Below are 15,616 nucleotides of genomic sequence, written 5' to 3'. Positions count from 1 at the left end.
TATGTCACTGTCCTCTTCTGCCTGTCATTGTATCATCAAACCGTACTGAGACAGCCTAACTGGCTGCTTTTTTATAAACTGAGGGCTTGTGTGTGAACTATAGCGCCTATAGCCATGCACATTTCTCTGCCCACTGCCAAAGTTACATCCTGCTGTAATGCTGTCATGCCGAGATGTGTACAGGGGAAAGAAGTAATTCTCCCCGTTGAAAGCTAACGTGTATGGAAGTCCATTTCCGCCAGTTAAAAAAATAAAAATGAAAACTTGGCTTTGTTGAGATTTTTTTTAACCCATTAACGGTCGAAATTATGAGCTAATGAAGTCATAATTATGAGATAAAAAGTCATAATAATGAGATAAAAAGTCATAATTATGAGATAAAAAGTCATCGTAATGAGATTAAAAAAAAGTCATAATTATGAGATAAAAAGTCATAATAATGAGATAAAAAGCCAAAATTATGAGATTAAAAAGTCAGGGACACCATCTACTACCGTGAACTTTAGCCTACAAAATAACTGTGGTACACTGACAGTGACTTTTTTATTATGACTTCTTACCTCATCATTTAGACTTTTTATCTCATAATAATTAATTTTTATCTCATAATTTCGATTTTTAATGGGAAAAAAAAAATATCAACAAAGCCAAGTTTTCATTTTTATTTTATTAACTGGCGGAAATGGGCTTCCATAAATGTGCGAATAAATCAACCTTTGAAACTTTGAAAAAGTGACATACTGTTGCTTTAACTATTAAAGCCGTAGGGTGGCGGTAGCGCTACTGAAGCGATGCCGACTGCCGTAAAATTCCAACAGAGAAGAAGAAGAAGGAAAAAAGCGACGACATCAAAAGGCGTCTCTGAGAGCTTGGAGCTACTGCTACCTAATGTTTTGATGCTTTCCTTTATCTAAAAAGATCTAAAAAAAAAATGCCTATGAAAGGGAGGTTTCCGATCAGGAGGACTCTGGAATATCTCCAGAAGGGCGACATCATCTTTAAAAACAGAGTGAAGATCATGACTGTTAATTACAACACACATGGAGAGCTGAGCGACGGAGCAAGGTCAGAGCAAACTTCATCATCCATTTATTACAGAATCCAGAGGCTTTAAAAAAAAAAAAACACAAAGAACAGTCGTGCAAGGTCCTTACTGTCTCGTATTGTTCTGCTTTAAAAAATAAATCTACGAAACTGTCACGAATACATCATGTTTAGACTTTGAGTAGTTGTAATCTGTGTCTGTAAATATGCGTCTGAGATGTGTGTGGTCAATAAAATATGCGCTTTCAAACTCTTCCAGCACTTACTGTTCTGTAAGGTATTATAAGTGTTTTATCTACTCTCTTCTTTTGTTTTGCAGGAAGTTTGTGTTCTTCAATATTCCTCAGATACAGTACAAAAACCCTTGGGTCCAAATAATGATGTTCAAAAATATGACACCAGCACCGTTCTTAAAGTTCTACCTGGGTGAGTGGCCTTGCACTGGTTTTTTGAAATAGTATTGATGTAGCTGTCATTGTGTTGTACCCGGGCTGATCTCCCTCTTCTTTTTTTTTTTTTTTTCCCCAGATGATGGGGAACAAGTTCTGATGGATGTTGAAGGGAGGGACCACAAACAAATTTCACAACATGTGAAGAAGATTTTGTGCAAATCAGAGTAAGTTATTCCTATAGCCAGTGGAATCTAACTTGCATTACTAAATGTGTCATTATGGTTAGAAAAAAAATACACTTTTCACTATGTATTGTAACATTCATGATATTGCCGTTGCTTGGCGCTCATGGTATTTACACTAAACAATGTTAAGAGTATTAGTCATTTGGACTTCATTGTTTATTCAGTTCACTATATCAGATTAACTGTGAATGCTGTAAAACATCCAATTTAGGATAAATGCAAGAAATGACTATGACAGTACAACAGTAATCCCGCTTTAACAATAAAGGTGCAGCTAAATTAAATATTTTACCCTAGTACTTTTGAAATGCTGAAAAATATTTCTGTTAAAGGCTCCATTCTGCAGGGATCAAAAGATTTATAACTGTATTTAATTTGTCTAATTCTTTTTTTGCAGAGAAGTGTTACAAGGTGAAGCTCAAGAAAAGATGCAAGCCTCCAACCCAGCCAACTTTGGGCCAAAAAAGTACTGTCTGAGGGAGTGTATCTGTGAGGTGGATGGCCAAGTGCCGTGTCCCAGCACCACACCGCTGCCCAAAGAGATGACGGGCAAATATCGGGCAAAAATGGCAGCATCGCAAGAATGAGAAGTTACAGAGGAGGTGTGACTATTGTACGCAAACTGGACATTCTAGTGTTTTCATGTTATATTTGATTTTGTACCATTACATAAAGAGACTACTCCATTGTATATTTCCTTTGCATAAATGGGCTGAGCTGCACTTTGTGAGTTAGTATCTGTAAGACCTTCCAGTCCACTTTAAGCAGCGTGAACTTACAAACACTGGGCTTGTTTGAGCAGGCAGACCATGGTCTAGGTTTGGATAACCTGACGCATACACCTGATATGACATTGGTTTCAAAGCCCAAATAGCTCCTAAATAATCATATTTGCTACATTTCTTTGCAGGATCCACCTAATTCACAAAAAGAAACTATACAAACTTGTTTTTACCGAGACATTTTTTTTTATTGGCGCAGAGATGACATTAATAAAATGATGTGTCAGATTTTTAGTTTTGCAATTATTTAACCTGCATTAGTGTTATTAGCTAAAATCAACTGCTAACACACATTACGAAGCTTCTCAAGTAAATCCAAGATGTCACAAAACATGTACAGTGTCACATTTGCTTAACATTTGATGTGGATGTTAAAAATAATCACTGTGAGATCACAAAACATTCTAAGGACAGGAAAGCACGTTTTGACAAATTTGTGCCTGGATTTAGCAGAACTATTAGTGATAATACTTGCTGGCATTTATGTATGTAGTGTTAATTTATAACTTTTAACCCTTATAACTTGACAATGTCGCTTTGACCTAAATAATAAGTTGATCTTTGCAAAGACAGATGTGGTCACACAGGATTTTACTTGGAAGTTGCTAACAATGTGATTCTGAAAATAGTATCGTGTGTCCTTATGGTGACAGCTGGGTGGAGGAACGTCAACATACATCTGAAACACACAGATCCTGTATGACAACATGAAACGAGCGCTATCGGCTTTTACCAAAATGTAAAAAAAACAAAGCAGGAAACACTGGGCCGTTTGTTCAATATAAAGACCAGCATGAAACAGCACTTCAGCTACGGACACATGAATCATGCAACACAAGTGCTCTATTGGGTCAGTGGTTCCACTGTAAACATTTGGAAGCTGCACAGTAGGGCATGGATAATGTTTTGTTTACTTGGCTTACTGTAGTATAAAATAAAAACAAGTGCAACCATGCCAACATTACATAGACAAGATGCACAAACAAGATTATTCAGATGAATCGATAAAGACTGAACCAAACCATGCAGATGGACAGAAAGGTTAAGTTCATTTGAGTTTGTTTGTTTTACCCAAAAAAAGAAAAAGAACCACTTTAAATTTACTCCAAATGCTGTCATGAAAATAAGGTCGCTGATATACTTATTTAAAGATTCATGTCAGTGTTAGGGAAGGACACATAACAGGAGCAACAAGAATGGCTGGATTCTGTGTGATGTGCCTTTAATTTCCCTTCTATATCACTTAACGTCCACACATGCTCAACAAGTAGCACGAGTCATGTGACTAAGTTCATCATTTAAGCCTGTGGTTACATTTAAATCAATTTATTTAAACACAAGACCATCCAAACACAAGTTTACTTTCTTTAGTTTCTCATTAAATGATCAGATGTTTGTTGTGTCTGAGTGTTGTTTAGGCCCAGTTGGATCAGTAACGTGGTGTTGTTCTTCGGCTCAATAATCAGCAAAAACTTCTAGTGTCATAAATGAACTTGTAAGTACATCATTATGACTTCAGTAAAATTGGGATTAAAAGGAAGTCACTTGGATTTTACAAATCAAAGAGCCTGATCTGGAAGTTCTGCAACATATCTGTACAACGTTTTTGAACTGTTTTGGCTCTTAAGAAAGTTGTGCTTAACCTACAGAATGGCCTCACCTGATGTCAGTGGAGTCACTGACATGTCTGTGCTGCATTGATTTTATAAAATGCATTGTACATGTGTTGGGCACTTTTAACGTACTTTACTTAAAATAAAAATCATCTTCGAATAATTTGTCATCAAAACATGGATTTAGAAATGTGCAACAACTGCTTCACTTTGTTTTACATTTCTATTTTCTTTCAACGCTTCTGCCAGAGGTCAAAAGCACAAGTTCTGACTTCCAATAGGCCAGAGCCAAACTCAACTCAAACAAACACCTGACTGTCCCATAAAGAAAATATTTGAAGTGGCATTGTTCATGGTTGTACATATGCAAAAAGGGTTAATATGTTTGGCAACCAACCTGCCAGGTTCATAGATTTTCACTTGCAGTGCTTTTGAATTGTGCATGCTGGGTTAGGTACCAGCCCTCTGCAGTTCTGAACAGAATAAAAGGTTTAGCAAGATGGTTTTTTTTTTTTTTGAATGGAAATGTATTTAAAGAGTCATTTCAGGCTACCTAACTCCAAATTATGTTTAATTTTGGGAATTCACTTATCTCTCATGGTGCAGCAGACCTCGTCCACACTAGAATCAGTGGGCTTATTAGACATGAAAAGTGAGTTAGCCTTGCTGGACTTAGTAAGTAGCTGGGTATTGGGGGGGAGGGGGGGCTCTGGAGGAAAGGAGTCAGTGCTTTTTTCTCTTCTGTTCCTGTAGGGTGTGCTGTAGCTCTCTCAGGTTCTCTGACAAGAGCTCAACCTCGTCCAGACGACCACTGAGCTTTGCATCGAAAATGTAGGCTCTAATGTTGTCAATCTGCTGCAGCAGCAGTTCCTCCTCTATCATGTCCACATCGGGCAAAACCTGTTCGTCATCCTCCCTGTCAAATGGGTTGGTTGAGACTTCTGGGGAATCTGCAGAGGCCTCCAGGAAAGGGTTGCCTGTATCCGTATCCTCCTCCTCTTCAAAGGGGTTGCCATGTATGGCATTACTTGGTTTTTCCTCCTCTACATCTTCATCTTCGTCAAATGGGTTGTATTCTTTCTTCCCATTGGTTTCCTCTTTGTGCTCCCTATTGGTATCCTCAAAGAAGGGGTTGGGCGGATCCTCCTCAATGGGAGTACAGTCTTCCTCATCGAAAGGATTAAGGGATGTGCTGTTCTGTCCTTCACCACCAGGGGGGGTTACATGCCCTCCCAAGCTCCTCAACCTGGGAGGCGACTCCTCCTGGCTTGTGAGTGCAGGGAATGCTCTCAGAGAGGATGGACTCCTCTCAGCTTTAGGAGTAAGCTCCTCTGCTGCAGTGTCTTCTTCTTCTTGGAAGCCGCCTGCTGGACTGATATCCAGAGACCTCTCCCAGGGAGACGGCTGAGTGGAGCCTACAGCTGGGCCCCAGTGTTCCCTCTCCTCCTTTTCTCGGGCTTCCAGACGATGGAACTCCCCCTGCTGCAAGCTCTCCTCTTCAGCAAGTTTCTGAGAAAGTGTGATGGCCAGGCTGGTCTGCTGCTGGTCATACTCATCCTGCAGCTGGCGCAAGTTCTCCTCCAACATGGCTACCTCGTCTGCTCTCTGGGCTTCTTGTGCCTGACGGAGGAATGACTGAATGTTCTCGATCTGCTGCAGGAGGGGGTCCTCCAGCTCTGTGCGTGCATGGGCAGAGTCCGCAGAGGGCAGCCAACCACCAGCTTTTGTCATGCGTGGAGCTCTAGAGGCCTGCGGAAGTTCTCCATTTGTGTTGGGAGACGGACGGTGTCGCTCAGACTCTTGCCTCTTTTTCTGGGCCTCCTTGGATGCCTGTTCAGCAGAAAAATACCAGAAGTGTAAAATCTAGAAGCCGGTTACATTAATGAAAGATCAAAATAAAACTAAGGGTTCAAAATCTCACCAGTCTTTCCTGTTGGAGTCTCTTCTCTTGTTCTTGTTTCCTCATTTCTTTCAGCTCTTCATATTTGTCCTTTGTGGGTAAAGACATAAGACCTAACAGCTTCTCCTGAAACAGGTAAGACACAAGCAATGGGTGAATTCAAGAAAATAAAGGGTTAAATGTGGAAGTCAAGAAAACAAAAGACTGATTGATTAGAAAGTAATAATAAAGCCCAATTTTGACATAATGTATTTGAATTATGAATTTCAATATTACATGCACCGGTCTGTGATTTTTACCTGGTCATAATAATAGTGAGGTCAGGAGTGACAACTCATACAATTAAGGAACAACAAAAGGAAACTAGATGAAATAGCTTTCTTTTTCTTCATGTACATAAACTGATTTCATGTGTAGTTAGCAACCTGCTATCCATACTGTTGCATAAATAAATTGCTTTCTTGCTGTAAAAGAATGGCCTAATTCAGAAAGTCTATATTAGTAGTTGTAAACTAAGTTGCCATGTCTTTGACCATGCTGAGAAGTGTCTGAACTTGTTTCTCACCTGGACGAATAGTGTGGCTGTATAGCGGACCATCTTCTGCAGCTGGAGAGCCTTCGGATGCGGTGGCGGATCACTTTTTGCATTTAGTGTTAAAATCTTCTTACTGAAAAGAAAACGACTCCATTTAATCTTAAAAACATCGCAGAAGACTTCTGCTCAATTTTGAAGCACTCATTCACAACTGGCATCTACCTCAGGGCGTCAATTAGTTCGTAGTATTTCTGTACTTCCAGTCTCATTCCACCGGCCGTGTCAAGATTGTACGTGGTTTCACCAGCACTGTGAGAGGAAGCGTTCAAGAGAGTAAGTATCAGTATTATACAACCAAAGTTCCAAAGAGTACACACTTTTTTTTAAGGGCCTACTTGAGAGACTCGGCCATTCTGATGTATTCTGGAGCCTTTTCATCCACTTTCTCCATGCACATCCTCAGCCTCTGACAGAAAGAAAGAAAGGAATTTTCATTTCTAGTGGAAGCTGAATAAGAGACAAACTGTGGAATCAGTAGTGATACTTTTTACTTCAATAAGAAGACAGCTTGATGTACCAACCTCATAAAGTTTTACTACATCCGGTACGTGGTCCTTCTCTTCCAACTTCTGCTGTCTCTTCAGCAGTGTGTCCATACAGTGATGACAGCAGCGAATTTTCTCGTCATCCTTTTCCTCCAGCATGGAGGTGACACTGCTCAGACTGCTGATGCTGCCTCTCCTGGAGCCCATCCCACCGCCGCCGCCGCCACCCACTGCTGGGGGAGACTGGGAATGACCTGGGCTTCCGGTTACGCACAAGGCGTCTCTTGTTCCACTGATCAGCTTTTCTGTAGACAGAAAAAAGGCATAATTTTACAGATTTAACTGATAGCCGACTTGACTAAACAGATGACAGTTTCCTCCAGATGAAAAGGTTTTTTTTTTTTTATGCATACGTACGAGCCAAAGGTAAGGGGACAAACTCCATGCACCTCCTACACATGATGGACCCACAGAGACGACAGTGGTGTCGCCTGTTCCGGATGTTGAATTTGTTTCCGCAGTCAGGACAGAATGGGACATCTGAATCATTCACCCACGACACCACCGACTTCTCAATGGCTAGAAAGTTGGATCAATTGTTATCAATAATTTATACTTTCAAATACATCATATTGATATACAATGAGGTCAATCAGAGTTGAAGATGAATCAATAGAGTCAAACCTCTGATTCTGGCTGCGTCCGAGTTGATCCTGTCAAACGATGTCAACTGAAATACAAGTTGGCACAGTTCAGCTCATTTTTAAGCAGGATTTCAAATAAAAGAAAAATGTGACTGCTTTTTTTTTTCAAGCTAACCTTTTCCAGTCTGATGATGAGCTTGTTGACTTCAATAACATAGTGATCTATCCTGGCTGCCCGGTGCTTCTTAAAGTCATCCAAATGACTTCTGGTTGCCCCTACAAAAGTGAGAGTGCTGTGTTGTGACACACTTAATGGCCTTCTAAGTCATAATTATCAATAATTATTTTTATTTTATCCATAGAATATTTAAAAAGCATGCCAGCAAACAAAAACAAACAAAAAACATGGTGAGGACGTTTTACTTCCACCCTATTTTCACACACGCATCGTCTTTGTCTCACCTAATTCTTGAGGCTCCCACATGTAGGGGTCCACTCCACCATAGTAGAAGGACTCATATTTGCCTGTATCGGTTTTGTCGTCTCCATCCTTCTTCAACAGTTTGTCCTTGGCTTTCATTGCCTTCTGAACCAAACCTGTGCAAGAAGAAAATAAGGCCACAGTTTTCCCCTTGTGCAGAAAATTAAAAAAAAGATATTACACAATCATAAGCTGACAATCTGTGTAGAAAAGTCTAACAGAAGATCCACTAATTTCATTTCAAGATGCATGATCGAACTGCAGAGACATCAGAGTGCTAACATTCTTACACGCCTTTTGTCTCCCTTCAACCAACATCCTCACTCTCTTTATTTCATCATTTCCCCAGTTCATCTACTGTCCCTCCTTTTAGACTGCAGCAGAAAGGGTTGCCAATTCAGCATGGCATACATGCTCCCTGCCCCAACACTTAAATCTAATTAAAAATGTACGCCTTAAACTGCCCTCACAGTCGCACTGAATTTGTACTAGACCAAACAGTAAATAATAGTTTTTGATGTTGTTGTTTGTTTGTGATTCAACTAAAATAAATGGAAATGTCTTCTTGGCGTTAGGGACTCACTTTTGAGCTGCCCCCTCACATGGCGGTCATCCCCAGAGTGCTCCTCTTCATAGTGGTCTTGGAGTTGGTAGAATGACTGAAGATCCTTTAGACACAGTGGGCAAAGGAAGCCCTCTTTCACTTCCCCAGTGCCCTCAAAGGGGGACGGATAACTTGAGGCCATGACAGTGGTGGACTGTGTTGTTTGAGAAGAGATGAAAGGCTGAAAGATTCCTGCTGTGGTGCACAATTCACGAGTTGTGCAACCCATCCCATATTGGTTCCATCATGCCAGAGAGAGTCCTTGGGACACTGCAGCGCAGAGGGAAGCATATTTAGGTCATGCATACTTCACAAAATGTATGCAAGCAATTTCAGACACCTTGAGATTAGAATGTGAACTAACACATATTTAACAAATGTTTTCTGCTTAGTAAGACAACCTGGAAATACAGATCCCCAAAGGAGGTAGTAATAAACAGCATTGATATATCTGATTGACACATTTGAAGAATACATGATCTCTTAGTGTCAATACAGAAACATACTTTTTCTTCACATTATTGGGTTAGATAGCACTCAAGACTAAGTAGGCTCACATTTGTACCCATTCAAGTCCCATAGTCAAAGCTGCAAGTCTTTTTTTTCTTTTTTACAAAGAGTAGCTAACAAGCTGATAGACACTACCTAACCCAGACACTAAAAAGACACTTAAAAAACGACAAATATTGAAGTAATTAAATATAACATACAGTTTCGAGATCTTATGAATGATTTTAAAGGTTGTATTTTATGACCAGAGCAAAGTCAGCCAAGATAAAAACCGAACTCCTTATTGGGCTGCGTTACAGAACCCACCCAGTCAGAGAAATGCAAACCAAGCGAGTCGACAAGTACTCACTTTCTGACTCCAAGCGAGTATTGTTTTACTTGAATCCATTACTTGAGCATAATTTATCCAATGGCTGGAGTTATCTTTGTTTATGTTTAGCTAACTATAGCCGCCGTTATGTTGAACAGAGAGCACCAAATGCTAACAGCAGGTCTCGCCTCTTTAGCCAATCTCCAACCTCATGCTTCAAAACATTGGTATAACTAACTTCAAACTGCACAAAAACAAAGTCTTACCAAATTATATCAACGCGTTCTGTCGTTTAAACCAACAAATTGATTAAAAAAAACAAACTATGTGGGTTACAGTAGGGCTTCTTCTTTGACAGCTCGACAACACCACCACCACCACCAGCTGCAGAAGCAGCAGCAGCCCAACCTGGTCATGTGATCAGCATCCAGTCGGTACGAGGCGTCAAGAGGGACAAACGACACGAAACGCACTCAACCCTATGACTCAACCTGATTAACCTGGAAGACAAACAAATGCACCACAGTGTAAAGTATGTGATATGGTATCGTTGTTTGTTGTTTTTTCTTAATAGTTTTAGTATCCTTAATTGGGCATTTCTATTTTTGTCCCACACATGAGTAATGTCCCTTTTAAAATTCATGCAACCTGCCCAGAAGCTCTCATTCAACCATATCAAAAATGTATCTGGTATCAGTTCTCTAAAATACTCTTATACAAATGTAGGTCTATATATATAACATATAGGCTAATTGTCCTGTCTCGTTCAGTGTTTACTCCCATTTAGCTCTTTTGAAGCAAACGCTCTTCTTTTTAATGGCACTGATATAACAATAACACGTTTGATGTGCCACATTAATTAAAAAACATATTTTTCAAACTATTTATTTCATTTGCAGTGATACCTGAATATGCTGGGGGTCCACATGATTTTAATGTTTTTCCTTGTGTTTAATTGCTAGAAATAGCTAATAATGCAGATCCTAATAATATAGAGTAGTGACTGTCGTGACTTACAAACAATGTAGGCCTACTTCTTAGATTTACATTTTTTTTCTGACCAAAAGTTTTTCTGCACAAAATTGTTTATTCTATAGTTGCACTAACTTGGCAAATGCAAGATTCGATCATAAAAAGATCAGCTGTTTCATTACTGGGAGAGTTGGGAGTGCAGGGAGAGAGTTTCAAAAGATAGTAAGGGAGATGTCAGATGACGCAGCTAAAGCCAGTCAGTGGATCTTGGATGAGTAATGCCAGTTGGTGGCCAGAATAAAGGTAGGAGAAAACCATTCATTTCCTGTTTTTCTAGCTCTCTGCTTCCCCTGTCCTCTTTCAAAGATCTCTCCTCAGACTTTTCTTTCTATTTTCTCTTGTCTTCTCTTTGCCGTTAATGTGTAATGATGGCGCCAGGAATAGTTGGCAATACTGGTTGGGCTATGTTGGCCACGTTGTAGGGTGTAGGGTCTATCTATCTATTTGTGGGTGGGTGTGGTGGGCGGTGAGAGCCAACATGGAGAGGGGGTTTCTGGGACACTGGAGCTCACTTTCTTGCCTTTCCGTTGTTATGGGGCTGATTGAAACGCCGGTGAAGGGAGGTTCCCCCTTGACAACCCCGATGATGTCCTGGCTCTTGCTGTCCATCAGCCTACAGGATTGAGTTGTGGGGGACAGAAGTGGCCATGTGGTAGGGTTGGTAGTATCAGCATTGTCAATACCTGGAGCTCCCCTCTACACAGCCTGTGTCTGTTTTGGTAGTGGTGGCAACTAAGGGCCAAAGGGTAGGTTATGTAACTTAATTGGGATGAGGGATGTCTTCGCTGAGTACTTATCCTTTCATTAGGGCACAAGTAGCTTGTGTTTATTTCAAATGTGTGCAAAGGAGGAAACTTCTCAGGGAGCCTGCTGTATCTAATGTGTCACTTGGTTTATGGTTTATGTAAATAAATCCAGTCTTTATCTTTTTTGGAAAATATCTTGTATTCATTTCTGAAACGAAGAAACGTAATGAATTCCATGTCACAGTTGCTCAATAATGCACTCTCCTTTGAATTAAGCTATTTCTACAGGGAGGCAACAAAAAAAACGACCCTCTGGTGACTTGTGTTTATCAAAAAAAAATGAAAGACAGGTTAATGTTAAGTATTTCTGGAGTTTTGAATGTAGTGATATTTCTAAATCTCTGCTGAAGACACACCTCTTGCTTGACATTGTATTATACACATATTTATTGTGTTTTTTTTTGCTCTTTTAATTCATATTTGTCCTTTAATATTGTGTTTTAACTCGTACAACTCTAAGGTTCTTTTAAATTTGCAAAAATAAACTCTGACTTGGACTTTATACAAAACGTATTAAAGAAAAATTGCCACAGTCTACTTTAAACACTGAACAAGGCCAAGCAATCACTAAACTCACTTACTAATGGGCATTGTAGAACAATGCGGACTAATTGTTTAATCAAAAAGCAAGGCATTAACTTTCCCATAGTGCCTATTTTTATCATCAGTCGATCAATTTGGCTGTTCCAGGACATTTAACTCCCCGATAACTTTGCTTCTGTTGCCTGTTCAGTATCTGTACCTCCTAAGTATATGTGTTTCTTTTAACAAATATTTTGAGCCTAGCACTAACATTTAGTATTTTCTGTATTAATAACCTGTTAGTTGACCCTCGCACAGTCTTCATTTCATTTTAATATTTATTTTAATAAAGCTTTTTATGCCATTTTATGCCATTTTTTCAAACCTGCATGTTTGACAGTCATAGGCAAAAGTCAAATGAAACTGTCTCAAAGAGATATTACTTTTTTATTTAAATTACTTATAATTCACATCCACAATGGACATTCACATTTTTATTCATTTTCATTTCTGAAAAAGATCAAATCTTAGAGACCATTAGAATGTTTAACTGGTGTGTGTCTGTGTTTAGGTGTGTGCTTTTACATATTTAGTGGTTTTTTTTTGACATAATGTTTTTATTATCATTATTGTCATAAGAGACGCTGAAAATTCAAAAAGAATGTAACGTGCGTGTGTGTGTGTGTGTGTGTGTGTGTGTGTGTGTGTGTGTGTGTGTGTGTGTGTGTGTGTGTGTGTGTGTGTGTGTGTGTGTGTGTGTGTTCTCCATGAAGCCGTCATCTCCAAGTCACGTGCTTGATGCATCCTTTGCATATTGATAAGGTCTGTAGACACTTGCTCTGATGGAATGAGCCCAATTAAACTGAGAGGAAGAAACCCGGCACACACACTCTGTCTGTCTACTATTGAGTTGTGTTAATCATTTTAGATGAGAAGCTGACTGCTTAGCTGGTCTGAACCATAGACTGTAAAAATGTCTGAGTCGGGCTGTATAAACAGTTTAAAAGACTTTGATAGTGACTTAAGCAAACCATGATTTTTTTACCAATGCTTTTTATTATTCATCAAAAACATTGGTCGTTGACTGTAAGGCAAAGGTAGCTTTAAATGTACAACATTAAGGTAAAATAAACTCAATCATTGCAATAATTAAAAAAAAGTAATCATTGATACATTTCATTATATGTGATAATAATTATGTTTTTACATAAAACAATGAAACACAAGTCCATCTATAATTCTTAACTGGGAACTTTAGCCAATTGGATCAGTCGTACAGTATTTTATTGTACTGACAAGCGTGTGTTGCCTCACAGAGGCGACATCGCAAAACCGAGAAGACTAATGCTTTCATGCGTGCACTTGATTTCATTATGAGTGGTTTGGTTAAGGAAAAAAGTAAAATCAAGGTGTAACAATAATTCCTTAATAAAGGTAAACACAGTGCAAGCGCTCTTCTGAGAACCTTATTTTCAACGATATAGTTAGGTGGACGTTTACGCACAAGCTCTCCATAGAAACATACAGCAGATACATGTTTTATGCAAATGGTACAGTGACTGTGTGCCAAAGCAAACCCGCGAAAGGTTAAATGATGAAATTTATTTTTCGTTTACAATAATTTATTATGGTCACATAATTTACACATTTATTAGTTTACTTTACAGCAGTATCGCACACCAGACTTCAGTTTAACCTACTCTCCTTCCACTAAATCCTCCTCGGGTGCAAACCTTTTGCCCGGGTGTTGTCTCTTCTCCTCGGCATGGCTCTTGTTAATGTTGTCTAAAAAGTCGAGCAGTAAACTGGTCTTGCTGCAGCTCGTAGGTTCCAATACATCACACGGACTGTTTGTGCCTATATCCGGAGAGGAGTTATCCCAAAACCGTTTCCCCGGGTGTTGGCGCTTTTCTAACTCAGCAAGGTCTTCGTCTCCATCTGTATCAGCATCCCAATCCCCCTCGCTGTCCTCATCCTCGGGTTGGCGCTTTCCTGGGTGCTGGCGTTTGCTGTGTAGCACCAGATAGCGCTTACCCGGGTGCTGTCGTTTTGAAAGTTCACTCAGGAGCATCACGGGGTTTTCTGAATTGTGTCCTGTGGTGAAGCGCTTTCCAGGGTGCTGCCTTTTCTGGAGCTCCATCAATGAGTGCATTGCATCTTCGCGTTTGCCTGGGTGCTGTCTCCTTTGAACATCCAAGTACTGTTCATCCTCGTCTTCTTCTCTCCTCCCCGGATGCTGCCGCTTCTCCAAATCCTCAATGTACCTTTTACCGGGATGCTGTCGTTTTGACACCCATGCCGTCTGAGAGGAAGATCCTTCTGCAAAAAGAAATTAAATGTTTATTTAACTTTCAGAAACGCTGCTGTAAGTTTCCATGTACTGCAAATAGGTGCTTCCACAGCTTGTCCTTTCCGTGCGTAAATTACGCACGAAAGAGTGCTACATTGTTTTGATTGCGTCGTAGCAAATTGGAGGACGATTTTTTTCCTTCTTTTTTTTTTTTGGACAATGTACCATACTTTTCCTGGAAAGTATCCAATGCTTCAACGTTTCCATCATAAATCAATCTTCCAGTTCGAAATATTAGACAAATAGCTTCATGAAGTGATATCATGGTTGTGAAAATGAATATGTCCTGACGGGTTTAAAACTAAGCAATGAATTTATTCAAAGTACGCCATGGTATTATTTTTACACCAGATTATTCGTTCCTGGGTTTCTTGTAAAACGAATTAAAGGCACAAAGTTTACGCACCGTTTCTGCCGTCTTCTTCCTGCATCTTACTGAGAATGGACCTCAACAGGAGACTCTCTGCTCTCTGTAGGATTATGTCGTCTATGGTCACTCGGTCTGTCTCGTCCTCAGCGGGGAGACCTTGTCCTACGCACACATTCAAGTTGTAGACCACTAGAGAAGCCAAGATGAGCAGGCAAGTCGACTTCATGGTAGATTAGTTGTTCTTCTGTTGGAGTAATATAGATCATGATCAAAATATTTTACATGAGCAAATATTTTACAGACTTTGTGTCTTTAGATATATAGTTATACATACTACAGTAAGCTTATAATTTACATTCTTTGATTATACACTGAGACCTGAAGTTACTTATTTTCCTGGAAATACCTGAGGTGATGTGAATTTACATCTTGATTTTATCCAAGAGCCTTTTCTTAAATCTTCGAGCTGTTCTTTCATACTGATCAGTTACTGATAAATTTTGAAAATTCAACGAGCATTACAAACATACTGCATAGTTTTACTGCAGCAGCATTTTAAGCCTGTTTTACAGAAAGGAAAAATGTAAACTGAAAGTAATACAGTCTGAAAACTTCCACATCAAATCTGGATTACGCATGATACATTTGACCCAAACATGGCCCTATAGGAAGCGAGAGAAAAAAACACACACATAGAAGAAACAGATAGACATTTAACAAGTATGATATTTCAAAGTGCAGTGCGCCATACTCACCTGAGAAGTATGCGTATCCTCCTCTAGCTCAGTCTCAGTCCTCTCAGCTCTGTTGCTCGCAGTCTCTCGCAGCGGTTGCTGACCCGTAAAGGCCAAGTCTAGAGGTATGAGCGGATAACTTTCCGTCTCAGCATTTATACTTGCTGCTCACTGTCGTCACACCAACGCTGGAGTCA

At 39.7% G+C, this 15,616-nt stretch overlaps 3 protein-coding genes across 3 annotated transcripts; 1 reads left to right on the top strand and 2 right to left on the bottom strand.

Annotated features, from left to right (window-relative positions):
* The first annotated feature begins 818 nt into the window (after window positions 1-818).
* Window positions 819-2,691, top strand: mrps25 (mitochondrial ribosomal protein S25). The gene is made up of 4 exons (XM_020629530.3): window positions 819-1,065; window positions 1,364-1,470; window positions 1,573-1,660; window positions 2,079-2,691. Exons 1-4 carry the CDS (start codon window positions 932-934, stop codon window positions 2,266-2,268), a joined length of 519 nt encoding a protein of 172 aa, XP_020485186.2. The 5' UTR covers window positions 819-931; the 3' UTR covers window positions 2,269-2,691.
* Window positions 2,692-3,221: 530 nt separating this feature from the next.
* On the bottom strand, window positions 3,222-10,027 carry LOC109980946 (rabenosyn-5). The gene is made up of 12 exons (XM_020629528.3): window positions 9,872-10,027; window positions 8,765-9,055; window positions 8,163-8,297; window positions 7,876-7,976; window positions 7,741-7,786; window positions 7,474-7,635; window positions 7,093-7,361; window positions 6,907-6,977; window positions 6,734-6,820; window positions 6,542-6,644; window positions 5,998-6,102; window positions 3,222-5,906 (listed from the first exon to the last, which is right to left on the bottom strand). The coding sequence occupies exons 2-12, from the start codon at window positions 9,012-9,014 to the stop codon at window positions 4,800-4,802; spliced, it is 2,436 nt and encodes an 811-aa protein (XP_020485184.1). The 5' UTR covers window positions 9,015-9,055; window positions 9,872-10,027; the 3' UTR covers window positions 3,222-4,799.
* Window positions 10,028-13,023: 2,996 nt separating this feature from the next.
* Window positions 13,024-15,597, bottom strand: trh (thyrotropin-releasing hormone). Its single transcript, XM_020629595.2, has 3 exons — window positions 15,441-15,597; window positions 14,722-14,929; window positions 13,024-14,284 (listed from the first exon to the last, which is right to left on the bottom strand). The coding sequence occupies exons 2-3, from the start codon at window positions 14,909-14,911 to the stop codon at window positions 13,662-13,664; spliced, it is 813 nt and encodes a 270-aa protein (XP_020485251.1). The 5' UTR covers window positions 14,912-14,929; window positions 15,441-15,597; the 3' UTR covers window positions 13,024-13,661.
* Between the last annotated feature and the right edge of the window lie 19 nt (window positions 15,598-15,616).

Source organism: Labrus bergylta, chromosome 12 (genome assembly GCF_963930695.1).
Source record: "Labrus bergylta chromosome 12, fLabBer1.1, whole genome shotgun sequence".
NCBI classification, from domain to species: Eukaryota; Metazoa; Chordata; class Actinopteri; order Labriformes; family Labridae; genus Labrus; species Labrus bergylta.
The sequence above is the reverse complement of the archived record's forward strand: the minus strand, read 5'-3'. Positions and strand labels throughout refer to the sequence as shown.

Coding starts and splice junctions, on each gene's coding strand:
- mrps25 (XM_020629530.3), top strand. CDS start 932: ATGCCTATGAAAGGGAGGTTTCCGATCAGGAGGACTCTGGAATATCTC. Junction 1,471..1,572: donor GTTCTTAAAGTTCTACCTGG/GTGAGTGGCCTT, acceptor TTTTTTCCCCAG/ATGATGGGGAACAAGTTCTG. Junction 1,661..2,078: donor AAGATTTTGTGCAAATCAGA/GTAAGTTATTCC, acceptor CTTTTTTTGCAG/AGAAGTGTTACAAGGTGAAG.
- LOC109980946 (XM_020629528.3), bottom strand. CDS start 9,014: ATGGGTTGCACAACTCGTGAATTGTGCACCACAGCAGGAATCTTTCAG. Junction 7,636..7,740: donor GGACGCAGCCAGAATCAGAG/GTTTGACTCTAT, acceptor CCAACTTTCTAG/CCATTGAGAAGTCGGTGGTG. Junction 6,103..6,541: donor CAGCCACACTATTCGTCCAG/GTGAGAAACAAG, acceptor TACCTGTTTCAG/GAGAAGCTGTTAGGTCTTAT.
- trh (XM_020629595.2), bottom strand. CDS start 14,911: ATGAAGTCGACTTGCCTGCTCATCTTGGCTTCTCTAGTGGTCTACAAC. Junction 14,285..14,721: donor GGAAGAAGACGGCAGAAACG/GTGCGTAAACTT, acceptor TTCTTTTTGCAG/AAGGATCTTCCTCTCAGACG.